The 18,324-nt window shown below is 42.6% G+C and overlaps 1 protein-coding gene across 2 annotated transcripts in view; it reads left to right on the forward strand.

Moving 5' to 3' along the window:
* Positions 1-18,324, forward strand: part of LOC110498360 (apoptosis-resistant E3 ubiquitin protein ligase 1) — a 33,045-nt gene that overhangs the window by 2,143 nt on the left and 12,578 nt on the right. Inside the window, exons 2-6 of one of the 2 annotated variants that reach the window (XM_036954880.2) lie at positions 1,688-1,747; positions 4,049-4,262; positions 4,807-4,975; positions 11,861-12,081; positions 17,959-18,030. In XM_036954880.2, the coding sequence (XP_036810775.1) occupies positions 4,115-4,262; positions 4,807-4,975; positions 11,861-12,081; positions 17,959-18,030 (610 nt within the window). In that variant the 5' untranslated portion in view covers positions 1,688-1,747; positions 4,049-4,114. The remainder of the gene's footprint in view (positions 1-1,687; positions 1,748-4,048; positions 4,263-4,806; positions 4,976-11,860; positions 12,082-17,958; positions 18,031-18,324) is intronic. The other variant, XM_036954881.2, reaches the window with a different exon arrangement.

An 18,324-nucleotide genomic window follows, 5' to 3' on the forward strand; every position in this document is an offset into this window, starting at 1 on the left:
GTTTGGGCGAGTGGTTTGCCGATGTCAACATTGTGAACAGAGTGCTCAATGGTGGCTTTGGGGTTATGGTGTGGGCAGGCATTTTTTAAATACATTTGAATCTATGGCAATTTGAATACACAGATACCGGGACGAGATCCTGAGGCCCATTGGCATGCCATTCATCCGCCGCCCTCACCTCATGTTTCAGCATAATACACAGCCCCATGCCTCAAGGACCTGTACACAATTCCTGGAAGCTCAACATTTCCCAGTTATTCCATGGCCTGCATCGTCACCAGACATGTCACCCATTCAGCATGTTTGGAATGCTCTGGATTGGCAGCCTGTTCCAGTTCAGTAGATTACGGCCTAATGAATTTATTTAAATTGACTGATTACCTTTAGAACTAACTCAGTAAAATCGTAGACATTTTTGCTTTTATACTTTTGTTCAGTATAGTTCACAAAAGGCAAAAAGGGGGGGGGGGGGGGAGTGCTGTGACATTATTTAAGATGTTCTGAAGAGATAGGGTTTCAGAAGATGGGCAGGGACTCTGCTGCCCTAGCTTCAGGGGGAAGCCAGTTCCATTATTAGGGTGCCAGGACGGAGAAGAGCTTGGACTGGTCCGAGTTGAACTACCCTCCTGTTGGGGTGGGAGGGCCAAGAGACCAGAGGTGGCAGAACAGAGTACTCATGTTGGGGTGTAGGGTTTGAGCATAACCTGAATTTCGAGAAGGGCAATTCCTCTTGCTGCTCCATAAGCAAGTGCCATGGTCTTGTGGATGCGAGCGTCGACTGGAAGCCAGTGTAGTATGCGGAGGAGCGGGGTGACATGGAAGAACTTGAGACAGTTGAACACCTGGCAGGCTACAGCGTTCTAGATAAATGGCAGGGGTTTGATGGCACAAGCTGGTAGCCCAGCCAACAGTGACTTGCACAAGTCCAGATGGAAGATAAGTGTCTGGATTAGGACCTGCGCCGCTTCTTTGCACTCTGCTACGGGGACACAGTGGAGTTGTCAATTGTGATGGAGAAGTTGAGCGGGCAGGCCTTCCCCGGGAGGAAGAGGAGCTCCGTCTTGTCGAGGTTGAGCTTGAGGTAGTGGTCAACATCAAGCTACAGATTGTACCCCAGACAATGTCATATTTTTATAAAAAAAATGTTTTTTAACTAGGCAAGTCAGTTAAGAACAAATTCTGGGCCAATTGTGCGCTGCTCTATGGGACTCTCAATCATGCCCTGTTGTGATACAGCCTGGAATCGAACCAGGGTCTGTGGTGACACCTCTAGCACTGAGATGCAGTGCGTTAGACCGCTGCGCCACTCGGGAGCCAATTACTTTTGGTGTCCATAACAGGAAAGCCCCATACAAACCGCCACCGTAGATTTTTAAACTAACCTGTTCATGGAGATACTTTTAAAACGGACTCAAAAACTAAGTATCTTAGAAATGTCAGTTTCCAGTTGCAAGTGGTTCTACAAAAGCCAGCAAACCACATCTAGCATTTCCCAGCATCTTTGCAGGAACTAGACATTTCTATGCAACGCAGCCACGTGTAGAAGTAGATGACGGCGCATCACAGTGCGACCAAAACAAAGATCTACACGCATGCAAGGGGAAGATCTTACTCTGTACAAAACAAGATCTTACTCTGTACAAAAAAACTTGATTTAATATTTTTCTGAATTAATGTTTTTTTGTAGAACGACCTGCAACTGGTATCCCTCCCATCTTGGCTGGGGGTAGCTGGCCGGCGGCTCAAGGTAGGTGTAGGGGGCCTGGTAAGGCTGAGCTGGTTGTTGGACTTGGGCCTGGCAAGGCTGGACTGGTAGCTGGCCCGGGTAAAGCTTAGCTGGTTGGTAGCCCCCTCCCCCATTGCGTTACCAACCCAGGTTTCAGCACCATGAAAAATAGGTAAAAGAAACTAAGGGATGTGTGGGAGGCAATGCAAATGGGTGTGTCTGCAAGAACACAAAGATAGGGTAACCTTTTGAGCTTTTATTAAATTATGATGACTGTTGGATGGTTTCTGGGAATCAAATAAGGAATATGCTACATCAGCACAACACATAAGTATTACTCCTAACACCACAGATGTTATATTATCACAGTTCTTTGTACACGTTAGTATAATGGCTAAGGCAAGCTAACAAAGGCTGTGGTCAAACAAATCACACTGACCAAGGAAGTCAACACCAAAAGGAAAGAGGACAAACTTAGTACCTAATCCAGGTGAAAGGAATATATTAGCACATAACACATCTTCCAAACACATCACACTACCAGTCCATGAGGTATCAACATTGATTACTTCTTCAATGAGGGTAAGGGTGGTTGGCATCTAATAAATGTTGCATTACTGCCACCTACTAGACTGGAGTACAACTCCCATATACTTTGCTTGGGGAAGAAAAAGAAAAAAAAATCACTACACACAAACTTTTAAAAAATACCACACTCCTCCACTATTTAAATCTATTTAGTCCTACTTCAGACCAACAACCTGAAAGGATGGGACACCATCACTTAACACACCATGTAACTCTTCTGATGTCAAGTCTCGCACACCCAAATACTCTGCAGCTGCCACCACAACCTCAATTTTCTGCAAATGACCTTCCATCCCTGCAGTACAGTTGATAACCATTGCTATAAATGCTAAAAATCCAGTCTTACTGAAACATCTATCACTTGTTATCCTATCCCTCTGTACTGGTACAGATCTACTACTGACACCACTCCAGGATCCCTCCCCCTTGACCCATCTTCCTCTACTTTCTTCACTGCCGCAGCATATGACAACTTCTGCACTACTCTATCCCTGGAAACCTCAACCTGCCTCTCGCACGGGACATTTCTGATCCCCAGGCCCATGGGCACCCCTACAATTGCCACATACCACTACTTTTCCCATTTCTACACAGTCCTTTGTCTAATGCCCTTCTGCACACCTAGGAACCTCCCTCCTACACACTGCTGCCACATGCCCATAAGCTTGACACCTGCAACAACGTAATGTAGTCGGCACAAAATCTCATACAGTTTAACTTACATATCCTAACATCACTTTGTCTGGCAAAGACTCAAACAAAACTCAAAAGAACAGACAACGACTTCTGTTTCACCATTCACGCCACCCTGTCTGCGCCGCACCAAACAACGAGCATCACAAACACCGGAATCTTCCCCTTCCGTTAGGTAACTTTTACATTTACTGCTATTCCACTATCACTTTTTTTTTTCTTGAGCAAACAAATCTCTTACCCACATTCATTTAATGCGGAGCGCCTGCTCCCTCTGCCCAGCAGAAACACAAACAATTATCACAAGACCACTTCTGGTTACCCTCACTGACTCCACAGCACCCACCTTGAAACCACAAATGGATCAGCCAAAAGGCAAGGGTGCACTTTTTCCAAATACTTCACTCCTACTGTCACAGACTCATCTTTATCCTGACCTCAACACTGATTAGTTACCGGTGTGCCTACTTAAATGTGTGGGGGAAGGAGATAACGCCCCTGCAGGAAGTGGGGGTGACTGGTGGTTGGTGGGGAGTCTGGAAATGTGTGGGGAATTTTGTACACCAATCATTAGGGGTGCTGTAGCAAATATGCATCTTGTGGGGATGTTGTTCTTGTAGACAATCTATGTCTATGGGTGTTGCCAATGCATTTATTCTATGTTTTTGTCGCTGTGGACTTTGGTGGTCTTTAGTTTAGATTATGAGATAAAAGTAATGAGACATTTTAAGAACCTTGCCAGTTCATGCATATGTCATCTGGATTACATGTCCTATCCCATCATTCAACACTCCTCCAGTGTGAGACATTAACATTCATGCATGCCTTCTCTGGCTATGCTGCTACCGTATAATGAAAGCACCTTAGTTGCTAGATGAGCATGGTCACAACTTTTTAATTGTCTTGGTCATTGTTTAGGCTTACCTTTCATGAGCTGCCTGACTTAAACCTGTGATGTTTTTGTTGTTGTTGCTATAGCTCTTTACCAGTGAAGAAGCTGGAGAATGAACATAATTTGCAACTTTTTATTTTATCGTGCAGTATTTTGGACCTGGCCCAGCCTATGTGGGGAGCAGAAGAGTCTGAGTCAGAGCTGAAGATGGTCTGATGGACCTCCGCTTTTTGCTGACTTTCCTCTTCTGCTCAGTCTCGTGGATCTTCTTCTGGGAGGTGCGCTGGAAGAAAGGCAAAGAAAGTCAGATTGAAGAATGGATTCAAGGCCACAGTCTCTCCGAATACAAACACTTACTTGAAGGTCAGTTGACAAAATATCAGCAACTTGATAAGATCCAGCGTTTATGAATGACATGGAACAGTGTCAGTTTGGTATCTCTGAACTATTTCTGATGTAAAGAAGCCAGAGGCTAATGTGATTGCAACCAAACACAGTAACATCTTCATTGATTTATTCTGTAGTTGATTCACAGCATCCCAGTTCTTTTACAACAAGGGGAATTGATCATCTTTGAATTTACTCATCCATTGGAGTTTGTACAAAAGCCTACACAGTTCAAAGGATATTTTCTTGAATGTTCAGCCAATGGGTGAAATTATTTAGCTCATTCTCTGCCGTTGAAGAGGTAGAGTTCTTGGTTTTAGGTTAGTGTAATTTCCCAAAGCTCATGATGTTGTGGTTTTAGTGATTTAGGGCCTGCCTGTTTGCTGGTAGGAGTATATTCTTATCTTGGCCTCAATCTGGTGTTGTTGAGGTGAATTTATTTATGATAAGGCAGGCTATAGACTAGATCCTTCTCTGCTCTGGCTGATTTGTCTGTGTCTGTCTTTGCCTGTGTGTGTAGATGTGGAGACTCTGGAGGAGCTGAGCCTGAGTATTCTGACTCGTCTGGAGTACGTGGTGAGAGAGAAGCGGCGCTGGAGGGACATCGCAGAGGCTCATATCCAGCTGCTGCGAGACTTTGCCTTCCAGGAGTGGCTCTGCTCTCAGAGCCTTGAGCACTACTATCATACGTAAGCATACCACCACCATGTTGTCAGTGCCACTACACAAGCATGCAACTAATTATTACCAGCATAGCACCTCCCTCTCACCTGTCATGGGCAGATTCAAACCCATCACATAAACACAATTAACATTACTAAACGATTCTGCATGACTTTTTTTCCATTTGAGTCATTTAGCAGATGCTCTTATCCAGAGAGACTTACAGTTAGTGCACTAACATCTTACTGAATTCACTCATTTTGTGAAACACTGAGGTCCCTCTTTCACTTTCTGTCTTTCTCTGAGAGATAGATGTGTTTTTATGTCCACTTGGGGGCAGCATCCCCATTCATGGCTGGCTGCACTTGGTGACATTAAGCTCTGTGGCTGCAGTGTTTCCGAGCAGCATTTCCCAAACTCGGTCCCAGGGCCCCCCTGGGTGCACATTTTAGTTTTTTCCCAGCTGATTTAAACAAACAAAGCTTGATGATGAGTTGGTTATTTGAATCAGCTGTGTAGTGCGAGGGCAAAAACCAAAACGTGCACCTAGAGGTTAGGCCCTAGGACCAAGTTTGGGAAACCATATTTCAGAGGGTCACTTAAAAGAGGCAATCCACAGTTGCTACAGCCATTTTTTAAAAACTTATACATGTATTATATGTACCCATTTATTCTTGAAAATATAACTTATGAGCTAGATTCAACTGTGGTATAAGCTTGTTTTACTCCAATGTTTGTAAATTAGTAAGTGTAAACAAACACTATAAAGCCTCAACATGGTTAAAAATTGTGATCTCATGGATGGTCAGTCATTGCGTCCATAGCTCTGTCTATGAATTTGAGACTGGTTACATTTCTCCTGCCCCATCCTTCAGCTTTTTACCGAAACGGGGCGGGGAGTCGGCTTTGTTATTGTTTCAACTGCTGAATGCCGCTTTAAGGTGTTGTTACACATACAATATGGTAGATGTTATGCAATGCTGCGGATATGGGGGTAGCTCTCAGTGGACGGAGTAGCAGACCCTTTTTTCTGTCTAATGTTTGAATAAATATCGGTTTTCAGTTGCATCACATTCAGATATTTCATTGTGATTCATGGGCTAGTCATACAAATGGGATTGTTAACTGACCTCCTCTGCATATTACTGTAGTACAGTATGAGTTCACCTCTGTCTGAGCAGTGACACTCACTCCCTACCTGAAGTAATTGTGAACATGAGCAGCTGGGTTATAGTGGTTACTATACTTTGTTTCTAGTAGCTACAGCAGCTGTCAACTATGGGAAGCTTTTGTTCCTTGAGTAGATTACCCATATACCATTTTATACATCTGTCAGTGGAGGAAGCCATTTCATCATGACTCAATACATACCACACTATTTTACTTTAATGTTTATATGAACCTTAAAGGGGCAATCTGCGAGAGCTACGTACATTTTTTGACATTTCAATTCATGATATATACTCATTTGATTTTTGAAGAATATACAGTGGCAAGAAAAAGTATGTGAACCCTTTGGAAATAACTGGATTTCTGCATAAATTGGTCATAAAATGTTATCTGATCTTCATCTAGGTCACAACAATAGACAAACATAGTCTGCTTAAACTAATAACACACAAGATCTCACCCCGTGGGGTCAAAATGATCACAAGAACGGTGAGCAAAAATCCCAGAACCACACGGGGGGACCTAGTGAATGACCTGCAGAGAGCTGGGACCAAAGTAACAAAGCCTACCATCAGTAACACACTACGCCGCCAGGGACTCAAATCCTGCAGTGCCAGACGTGTCCCCCTGCTTAAGCCCCAGTACATGTCCAGGCCCGTCTGAAGTTTGCTAGAGAGCATTTGGATGATCCAGAAGAAGATTGGGAGAATGTCATATGGTCAGATGAAACCAAAATATAATTTTTTGGTAAAAACTGAACTCGTCGTGTTTGGAGGACAAAGAATGCTGAGTTGCATCCAAAGAACACCATACCTACTGTGAAGCATGGGGGTGGAAACATCATCCTTTGGGGCTGTTTTTCTGCAAAGGGACCAGGACGACTGATCCGTGTAAAGGAGAATGAATGGGGCCATGTATCGTGAGATTTTGAGTGACAACCTCCTTCCATCAGCAAGGGCATTGAATATGAAACATGGCTGGGTCTTTCAGCATGAGAATGATCCCAAACAAACCGCCCGGGCAACGAAGGAGTGGCTTCGTAAGAAGCATTTCAAGGTCCTGGAGTGGCCGGGCCAGTCTCCAGATCTCAACCCCATAGAAAATCTTTGGAGGGAGTTGAAAGTCTGTGTTGCCCAGCAACAGCCCCAAAACATCACTGCTCTAGAGGAGATCTGCATGGAGGAATGGGCCAAAATACCAGCAACAGTGTGTGAAAACCTTGTGAAGACTTACAGAAAACGTTTGACCTCTGTCATTGCCAACAAAGGGTATATAACAAAGTATTGAGATAAGCTTTTGTTATTGACCAAATACTTATTTTCCACCATAATTTTAAAAGAAATTCATTAAAAATCCTACAATGTGATTTTCTGGATTTTTTTTCTTCTCATTTTGTCTGTCATAGTTGAAGTGTACCTATGATGAAAATTACAGGCCTCTCTCATCTTTTTAAGTGGGAGAACTTGCACAATTGGTGGCTGACTAAATACTTTTTTGCCCCTGTATGTCATTCTGCCCCTGAACAAGGCAGTTAACCCACTGTTCCTAGGCCATCATTGAAAATAATATTTTTTTCTTAACTGACTTGCCTAGTTAAATAAAGGTAAAATAAATACATGTTTTTTTGGACAGCAGTGGCTTTTTCCGTGGTGTCCTCCCATGAACACCATTCTTGTTTAGTGTTTTAAATGTCGTATACTCGTCAACAGAGATGTTAGCATGTTCCAGAGATTTCTTTAGCTGACACTCTAGGATTCTTCTTAATCTTCTTAACCTCATTGAGCATTGCGCTGTGCTCTTGCAGTCATCTTTGCAGGACAGACACTAGTAGCAACAGTGCTGGACTTTCTCCATTTATAGACAATTTGTCTTATCGTGGACTGATGAACATTAAGGCTTTTAGAGATACTTTTGTAACGCTTTCCAGCTTCATGCGAGACAACAATTCTTAATCTTAGGTCTTCTGAGATCTATTTTGTTCGAGGCATGGTTCACATCAGGTAATGCTGCTTGTGAATAGCAAACTCAAATTTTGTGAGTGTTTTTTATAGGTCAAGGCAGCTCTAACCAACATCTCCAATCTCATCTCATTGATTGGACTCCAGGTTAGCTGACTCCTGACTCCAATTAGCTTTTAGAGAAGTCATTAGCCTAGGGGTTCACATACTTTTTCCAACCTACACTGTGAATGTTTAAGTGATGTATTAAGTAAGGATTTCACTGTTGTATTTGGCGCACGTGACAAATAAACTTCGATTTGAATATAGACAAGAAAAATACAATAATTTGTGTGTTATTAGTTTAAGCAGACTATGTTTGTCTATTGTTGTGACTTAGATGAAGATCAGATCAAATTTGACGACCAATTTATACACAAATCCAGGTAATTCCAAAGGGTTCACATACTTTTTCTTGTCACTGTAACTTATAAATAAATCCCTAATGGGCAATTTTCTTACCCCATCATTACCCAAAATATAAACTTATTTTACTCCTTTGTTTTCAAACAAAGTAATTGTAAACAAACACTGTATAGCCTCAAAACATGGTTAAAACTGTAATCTCATGGATGGTCAGTCCTTGCATCCATAGCTCTGTTTATGAATTTGAGAGTAGCTACATTTCTCCAGCCCCATCCTTCAGCAATTAACACTATTTAGACTTCATCACTGGAGACGTCCCTGCCTCAGACCTCGATGTGCTTGAGATGTGTATCTGGCCATAGGGCCATTACAATGTCTGTGAGTACTCCTGCACTTCAGCTCTGCCATAAGTGCACTATTAAATTCAAAAGCAACAAGTCCCTTGACACGTCCGTCTTCCCGGAGTCTGTTTGCCCTCTCCTACAAGCTGACTGTCATGAGTCTGATATCCCTGATGAGATAGATGGTTGACTTGTATAACAGCACTCTAAGGAACACCTTAAACAGCCTTGCCCTTGAAAAAGTATCCTTCCAAACAGTTCTCCCCATGGTTCACAGAGGAGCTGCTTACCATGAAGACCCATGGCCACAAGCGAGAGCGTCTGTGGAGAAGTGTTGGCCTATTTGTCCATCTCCTGGTCTATAAAGAATACCAGGCTTGTTATTTAAAAGCATTAAAAGCAGCCCACTCCACCTTCTACTCTGACAACGACCGAGGAAATCATAGGACTTTGTTTTCCACCATCAGTCGTCTTCTCCATCCTACAGACTCTGGCCCTCCGACAGCAACTACTGAAAAATGCAACAGATTTTCTGAGTTCTTCAAGGCTAAAATCAACACCATCCGAGAGAACATTGTATCCTCCAACTCTAAGCCCACTCTGACTCCTCCTTCTTTTGGACCTTAGTACTGCTTTCGACACAGTAGATCACACATTCTACTGCAGCGCCTCAGAGAGCACACTGCCATCTGTGGGACTGCCCTAAACTCTAATCAGTTCGCCGAATACAACAGGGAAAAGCTTATTTACAAGCCCTTAATTAAGGATCGCACCCTTTATTTTAATTTTTGCCTAAAATTATATACCCAAATCTAACTGCCTGTAGCTCAGGACCTGAAGCAAGGTGGCAGACATAGCAGAAGTTCAAACTGTAGAACCCAGTTCCTACATTTTAATATAAAAATAGAATTTATTTGTCAAAACTATGCTACATTTTAACTCTGGGACCCTCAGAATGACAAATCAGAGCAAGATTGCTGAATTTAAGTACATTATTTATCTTCAGAGGTGAATGTATCAACCAGTTGCCATGATAAAAGTTTTTGTTGTTGTTGTGCACTCTCCTCAAACAATAGCATGGTATTTTTTCACTGTAATAGCTACTGTAAATTGGACAGTGCAGTTCGATTAACAATAATTTAAGCTTTCTCCCCATATAAGACAAGTCTATGTCCTGTGAAATGTCCTTGTCTATGTCCTGTGAAATGTTCTTGTTAGTTACAACGTCATGTTAATCACATTAGTGCACGTTAGCTCAACCGTCCCATGGGGGGACACCGATCCCGTAGAGGTTTTAACCAACAGTGCAGGGTTTTAAAAAAGTTTGCTGAACTAAAGGAAAAATTGTAACACAATAAAATAGCAATAATGAGGCTATATACAAGGGGTACCGGTACTGTCACTGTGTGGACAACATCGTCGATACATTAATGAAGCCAGTGACTGATGTGGTATACTCTTCAATGCCATTGGATGCATCCCGGAACGTATTCCAGAAACAGTCCTGTAGCTTAGCATCTGCCTCATCAGACCACTTCCGTATTGACCACGTCGATGCTACCTCCTGTTTGAGTGTTTGCTTGTAAGCAGGAATCAGGAGGATATAGTTATTGTCAGATTTGCCTAATGGAGGGCGAGTTGCACATGTGACATGGGTTTTAGGTTTCCTGCATTAAAGTTCCCGGCACAGCCTCTGGATAAGCATTTTCTTGTTTGCTTATGGCCTTATACAGCTCGCTGAGTGCTGTCTTAGTGCCAGCATCAGTTTGTGGTGGTAAATAGACAGCTATGAAGAATATAGATGAAAACTCTCTTGGTAAATAGTGGGGTCTACAGCTTATTAGGAGACACTCTAATTCAGGCGAGCAAAACCATGAGACTTCCTTAATATTTCGAGATTGCGCACCAGCTGTTGTTATCAAAGAGACATACTACCCCTCCTGATCTTACGGAGCTCATCCAATTTATTCTCCAGTGATTACACGTTTAGCAGTAAAACGGAGGGTAAAGGCGGATTATCTACTCGCCAGCGCAGTCTCGCCAGCCATCTGGCTCTTCGACCTTTGTAACGGCGTCTCCTCTTCATACAAATGACAGGGATTTGGGCCTGGTCCAGGAGGAGCAGTATATCCTTTGTGTCTGACTCATTAATGAAAAAATCCTAGTCCAGTTCGAGGTGAGTAATCACAGTACTGATGTTCAGATTCTCTTTTCGGTCATAATAAACGATGGCGGAATAATTATGTACAAAAAAAGAAGAAAATTACAAAAAAAACACACAAAATAGCACAATTGGTCAGGAGCCCGTAAAACTGCAGCCACCCCATTTGGTGCCATTCTCTATGGTTTACCTCCTACATCTCTAACCACAAGCAGTGCGCCACCCTTGGTGAGGCAAGATCAGTGGAGTCCACCATAACCTGTGGTGTCCCACAGGGGTCGGTGCTAGGACCCATTCTCTTCCTGCTATGGCCGCCCAGGCCCACCCATGGCCGCGCCCCTGCCCAGTCATGTGAAATCCTTAGATTAGGGGCTAATATATGTATTTCAATTGACTGATTTCCTTATATGAACTGTGACTCAGTAAAATCATTGAAATTGTTGCATGTTGAGTTTATATTTTTGTTCAATATATATTTATTTTGTTTTTTAACTGTTTTTCTATTTAAATTGTTATTTTATGCACTTTGAGATTATTCCTGGATAATGAAAAGCGCTTTACAAATGTAATAAATTATTATTATTATTTACTTGCCCCTTAAAGGCTTAATGTAAATGTAACCTAGTAGATCATGTTAAGGTTACTGTCGTACATTGCAGAACAGGGTGATAGATCAATATCTGCTTTGCATGCATGATAAAGTACACAATATTTAAAGCAATAACAGACTACAACCCAGCTTTAAAGTCAGGTTCTACTTGTTCAGTCGTTCTGTGTATTATCCTTTTTGAGACTGTGGCCATGCTAGAGGTGAATGAATACAATTGACTGTTTTTTCTCTGTGTTTGATCATATTGCACTGTGGTCCAACTGAAGACTGAAGACCTTGGGTTGTATGACTCTGGATGATCTAGCCCAGTTTGACAGCCAGTTGCAGCTCTCTCTTGCTGCGTGGGGATACTACTACGAAGACTACATCAAGCTGTCCACGGGCGTCAAGGTTCTCCAGGCCTCTAGGGGGAGCCGCGACCAGGACTACGAGATCCAACTCGTGCACAGCCTTGCTGAAAGGCGCCTGAATGAGAAGTGGTCTATCGGTGAGTGCAATGCGTCTGCCATGGATTAAGAGTGATTTTAGACACTGGCTGTAGAAGATACTGATGCGTTGCAAGTAGGGCTGTGACTGGCGGCCTTTGCAAGTGTATCCATAAGAGCAAAGCAGGAAGTAAAAACAGGAATTGTACTCTTCAATATGTGCTACACATCAGTTAACATAATTTGAATGAACAGTCTACATTACCATGGAAATGATTGCATCAGGTACCCATAACTTCTCCAGTGAAATTGCCAAAGTTAGTTCCAAGCCTGTTAAATTCATTATATTTCTATTTGTGTTGCTGCTGCGTTGAAGACGTTTCATGAATGTTGTTAATAGTGATGGGGATATTATTTTTGACGTTATCGTATCGTCGTCAAGATACTATATCGCAATATAATGTTAGTGCCAGTTGGATGTACCTGCACCAACCCTCCAGTATTTGTCCTTCATAGCTTGATCTCTTATCTTTTTAAATATGCAGCAAATTTGTTTTCAGCACTTTTATTTCCATGACTGATCAAAACTAGTTTTCTCATGGCTCTCTCTTGTCCCTCTGCAACAGACATGTGGTGAGCAATATGTCTGGAACATCGATTCACAATTAAATTCACTGTATCGAATCGCAACACATATAGAATCGTGAGAATCACAATAAATATCGTATCGGCACCTAAGTATGGTGATAGTACTTCAGTCAGCTGTTCGTTATGACAGTTATTTTATTTTCATGGTGGCCTTCATCCTAACCATCGGTTACACGGTTATATGGTAATTATGCCAGCCCTAATTGCAAGGACCTAGCATTGAACTTTTTATTAAGCAATAGCCACACAGATGAACAAAACTAGGTGTTGTAAAGGAGAAGTTGACTGTTACTACAGGGCCATATTAAGACAGTTAAGACATAATGTGAAAGAAAGTAGCCTAGGCCTATGTTGTTACATTACAATTCTCATGTACAATTTCTTAGCCTATCCTAATTTACATACTGTAGTACACACCGATTCTCATTGGCTTGTACACTCCCAATAAGCAAATAGCTATGCTACCTATGATAGGTATCTTCTCTGATGCCAAGAATAGCCTAAGTCCTATTTCTGGAAAAGCTTGATTTGGCTTTGTGGTGTGACGCATCGGTGAATACACAGATTGTCCACACACTACTGTGCTTGGCTAGTGCAGGACAACATGGACCAATTAGACTTTCGGATTAATGTCCTGGATGCAGAGTCCAACATGGGTATGTGTTCTAGTTTTAAAGGTTTATTATCTACAGGTATATCAGAAAGCAAAAGTGAAATAAAAAGATCAATCCTCCAAGCCTGTGAGAATGAAGGGCGTAGGCAGTGCTCTAAATAAATAAAAATCACTTAAAATGTCAAATCTAGGAGCACCAGAAGATATATATATATTTTTGAATTGATTGAGATCTAGCATATTGGGTGTATATGAATTCTTGCTACTTGTTACATGTTGTGCTCTAGAAACAAATATTTAACCCGGTAAAGACATTTGTTTATTATAAAAAGCTAAAATGTTGATAATTACAGTCATTTGTGTAATATTAGGTTTCTACTTTGTGCAAAAGCACTATCTATTGAAGCGCATTACATCGAAAATTCTAAACGGTCTCTTTAAGGTCATCAAGTTTGTGAGTGATGACATGCAAGTGATCAGTCATTCATTCATTGCTATGATCATTGATCTTATAAAGAAGCTATCCCTTTTCGCTTTTTTCTTTGCCTCCAAATGTTTAGATATACTGATAAAGTAACCAGGTTGTTAGCTAGCTAGCTAATGAGGTAACATGACTGAACAAGGTGTAAACAAATGCTGGTTTTGGAATGACCTGTGACATGGTTTATGAACAGGGGTTTTATTATGCCACAAGCATCTGTATAGACTTGTAGCATCATACTTTGAATTGTTAAAGAGTTCATTCTGGCACTCCAATTAAGTGATCTGTAGAGAATATATCATTTGAATTGCACAACCATTTTAACCATATCAGGAGACCACTTTTGAGGTCTAAGGAAAAAAAGAAAAACATAGTTTCCCTTTAATTTCAATTGAACTCAAGAGACTGGTGTTTGGCTGGCGGTGTTTCTGTACTGCATGCTCAATAGCAGAGTTTGATAGAAAAAAAAATAGCATCCGATTGATACAAATCATCATTATATCATATCATTCTGCCAGGTAAGCCTGCCTCCATTTAATATGGAAAGTTTTATGTTAAAGCCTTTATAAATGACTGTTTTGGCATGTGGTACACATCTGGCGCCGACAGAGAAGGCTGCCTCGCTTCGCGTTCCTAGGAAACTATGCAGTATTTGTTTTTTTACGTGTTATTTCTTAAATTGGTACCCCAGGTAATCTTAGGTTTTATTACATACAGTCGGGAGGAACTACTGGATATAAGAGCAACGTCAACTCACCATCATTACGACCAGGAATACGACTTTCCCGAAGCGGATCCTGTGTTTTGCCCAGGACAATGGATCGGATCCCAGCCGGCGAACCAAAACAACGACGCTGTAAAAGGGGCAGACGAGGTTGATGAAATCCGAGCAAGGATAGCATTCCAGAGAGACATAAGAGACTGTAACGTTCTTTGCTTCACGGAAACATGGCTCACTCGAGACACACTATCGGAGTCGGTACAGCCAACTGGTTTCTTCACGCATCGCGCCGACAGAAACAAGCATCTTTCTGGTAAGAAGAGGGGCGGGGGGGTATGCCTTATGATTAACGTGACGTGGTGTGATCATAACAACATAAAGGAACTCAAGTCCTTCTGTTCACCTGACTTAGAATTCCTCACAACCAAATGTCGACCGCATTATCTACCAAGAGAATTATCTTCGATTATAATCACAGCCACATATATTCCCCCCCAAGCAGACACATCGATGGCCCTGAACAAACTTTATTTTACTCTATGTAAACTGGAAACCACATATCCTGAGACTGCATTCATTGTAGCTGGGGATTTTAACAAGGCTAATCTGAAAACAAGACTCCCTAAATTCTATCAGCATATCGATTGTTCTACCAGGGTTGGTAAAACTCAGGATCATTGTTATTATAACTTCCGCGACGCATATAAGGCCCTCCCCCATCCTCCTTTCGGAAAAGCTGACCACGACTCCATTTTGTTCCTCCCTGCCTATAGACAGAGACTAAAACAGAAAACTCCCGAGCTCAGGTCTGTTCAACGCTGGACCAATCTGATTCCACGCTTCAAGATTGCTTCGATCACGTGGATTGGGATATGTTCCACATTGCGTCAAACAACAACATTGATGAATACGCTGATTCGGTGAGCGAGTTTATAAGCAAGTGCATCGTCGATGTCGTACCCACAGCAACTATTAAAACATTCCCAAACCAGAAACCGTGGATTGATGGCAGCATTCGCGCAAAACTGAAAGCGCGAACCACTGCTTTTAACCAGGGCAAGGTGACCAGAAACATGACCGAGTACAAACACTGTAGCTATTCCCTCCGCAAGGCAATCAAACAAGCTAAGCATCAGTATAGAGACAAAGTAGAGTCGCAATTCAACGGCTCAGACACAAGAGGTATGTGGCCCGTTGCGGACCACGATGTCTTGCTCCCAGACAGACTAAACAACTTCTTTGCTCGCTTTGAGGACAATACACTGCCACTGACACGGCCCGCTACCAAAACCTGCGGACTCTCCTTCACTGCAGCCAACGTGCGTAAAACATTTAAACGCGTTAACCCTCGCAAGGCTGCAGGCCCAGACGGCATCCCCAGGCACGTCCTCAGAGCATGCGCAGACCAGCTGGCTGGTGTGTTTACGGACATATTCAATCAACCCTTATCCCAGTCTGCTTTTCCCACATGCTTTAAGAGGGCCACCATTGTTCCTGTTCCCAAGAAAGCTAAGGTAACTGAGCTAAACGACTATCGCCCCGTAGCACTCACTTCTGTCATCATGAAGTGCTTTGAGAGACTAGTCAAGGACCCTACCTGACACCCTAGACCCACTCCAATTTGCTTACTGCCCCAACAGGTCCACAGACGACGCAATCGCAACCACACTGCACACTGCCCTAACCCATCTGGACAAGAGGAATACCTATGTGAGAATGCTGTTCATCGACTACTGCTCGGCATTTAACACCATAGTACCCTCCAAACTCGTCATCAAGCTCGAGACCCTGGGTCTCGACCCCGCCCTGTGCAACTGGGTACTGGACTTCCTGACGGGCCGCCCCCACCCAGGTGGTGAGGGTAGCTAACAACATCTCCACCCCGCTGATCCTCAACACTGGGGCCCCACAAGGGTGCCCTCTCCTGTACTCCCTGTTCACCCACGAATGCGTGGCCATGCACGCCTCCATCTCAATCATCAAGTTTGCAGACGACACTACAGTGGTAGGCTTGATTACCAACAACGACGAGACGGCCTACAGGGAGGAGGTGAGGGCCCTCGGAGTGTGGTGTCAGGAAAATAACCTTACACTCAATGTCAACAAAACAAAGGAGATGATCGTGGACTTCAGGAAACAGCAGAGGGAGCACCCCCCTATCCACATCGACGGGACAGTAGTGGAGAGGGTGGTAAGTTTTAAGTTCCTTGGCGTACACATCACGGACAAACTGTATTGTTCCACCCACACAGACAGCGTGGTGAAGAAGGCGCAGCGGCACCTCTTCAACCTCAGGAGGCTGAAGAAATTCAGCTTGTCACCAAAAGCACTCACAAACTTTTACAGATGCACAATCGAGAGCATCCTGTCGGGCTGTATCACCGCCTGGTACGGCAACTGATCCGCCCACAACCGTAAGGCTCTCCAGAGGATAGTGAGGCCTGCACAACGCATCACCGGGGGCAAACTACCTGCCCTCCAGGACACCTACACCACCCGATGTCACAGGAAGGCCATAAAGATCATAAAGGACAACAACCACCCGAGCCACTGCCTGTTCACCCCTCTATCATCCAGAAGGTGAGGTCAGTACAGGTGCATCAAAGCAGGGACCGAGAGACTGAAAAACAGCTTCTATCTCAAGGCCATCAGACTGTTTAACAGCCACCACTAACATTGAGTGGTTGCTGCCAACATACTGACTCAACTCCAGCCACTTTAATATTGGAAAAGATTATGTACAAAATGTATCACTAGCCACTTTAAACAATGCCACTTAATATGTTTACATACCCTAAATTACTCATCTCATATGTTTTTAATGTACTCAAGACCATCTACTGCATCTTGCCTATGCCGTTCTGTACCATCACTCAATCATATATCTTTATTTACATATTCTTAATCCCTTTACACTTGTGTGTATAAGGTAGTTGTTGTGAAATTCTTAGGTTAGATTACTCGTTGGTTATTACTGCATTGTCGGAACTAGAAGCACAAGCATTTCGCTACACTCGCATTAACATCTGCTAACCATGTGTATGTAACAAATCAGATTTGATTTGATTACTGGCTACACAAAGTGGTAGACACAATTCCCCTGCCGTTACATCTTCAGAAAGTTGCAAGAAATACAAGTCACTGATACATTCTTTAATATTTTTTTATATTCTTTACATGTAGGCTTTGGATTGAACAAATCTGTGCTCACTTTTGTCTCTTAAGGTACTCAGAAACAACTGCACAGTGAAACCTATCATTACAACAGTCATTATCAGAGTAATTTTTGTCCTGGTCGTACTGGTGCTCCCAAAATAAAATGTCAGGTCACACAGCAAAATATGTAGGAGCTTATGCGACCACTTTAGTGCCCTGGGCGTAGGGCACATCAGAATATTATGCAATGTCTGTCAAAAGCTTTTTCTGTGCTGTGAAAGTCAAGTAAAGTATGATGCCTGTCTTTGTTTCTCTTTCAGCGGGAGCTTTTATATTTGGCTGTACTGTAGCACTGTGCTTTCTGATAAGGGACCTCATGTTTTACGTGATTGGTGAGTGAGTTCTACTGACAGTAGCCGTTCGAAGTAGGGGATGGGCGCCTGTCAGCAAGGCCTGGGGCCTAAACTACCCTGTCATTAGAATTATCAGGAAGTACTTGTTGAAAATATTAGTACAGTTGTAACTTGCCTAGTAAAATAAAGGTTACATTTAAAAATATATATATATTTTTTAAAATAATAAATAATCAAGAAAACATTCAGATATACTGTGTATATATATATATATATATATATATATATATTTGAACTACAGATACTGTTTGTGTGTCCCAAGATTTCCAGGCT

The sequence above is a fragment of the Oncorhynchus mykiss genome, chromosome 19 (assembly GCF_057628025.1).
Source record: "Oncorhynchus mykiss isolate SJ-2025 chromosome 19, ASM5762802v1, whole genome shotgun sequence".
NCBI classification, from domain to species: domain Eukaryota; kingdom Metazoa; phylum Chordata; class Actinopteri; order Salmoniformes; family Salmonidae; genus Oncorhynchus; species Oncorhynchus mykiss.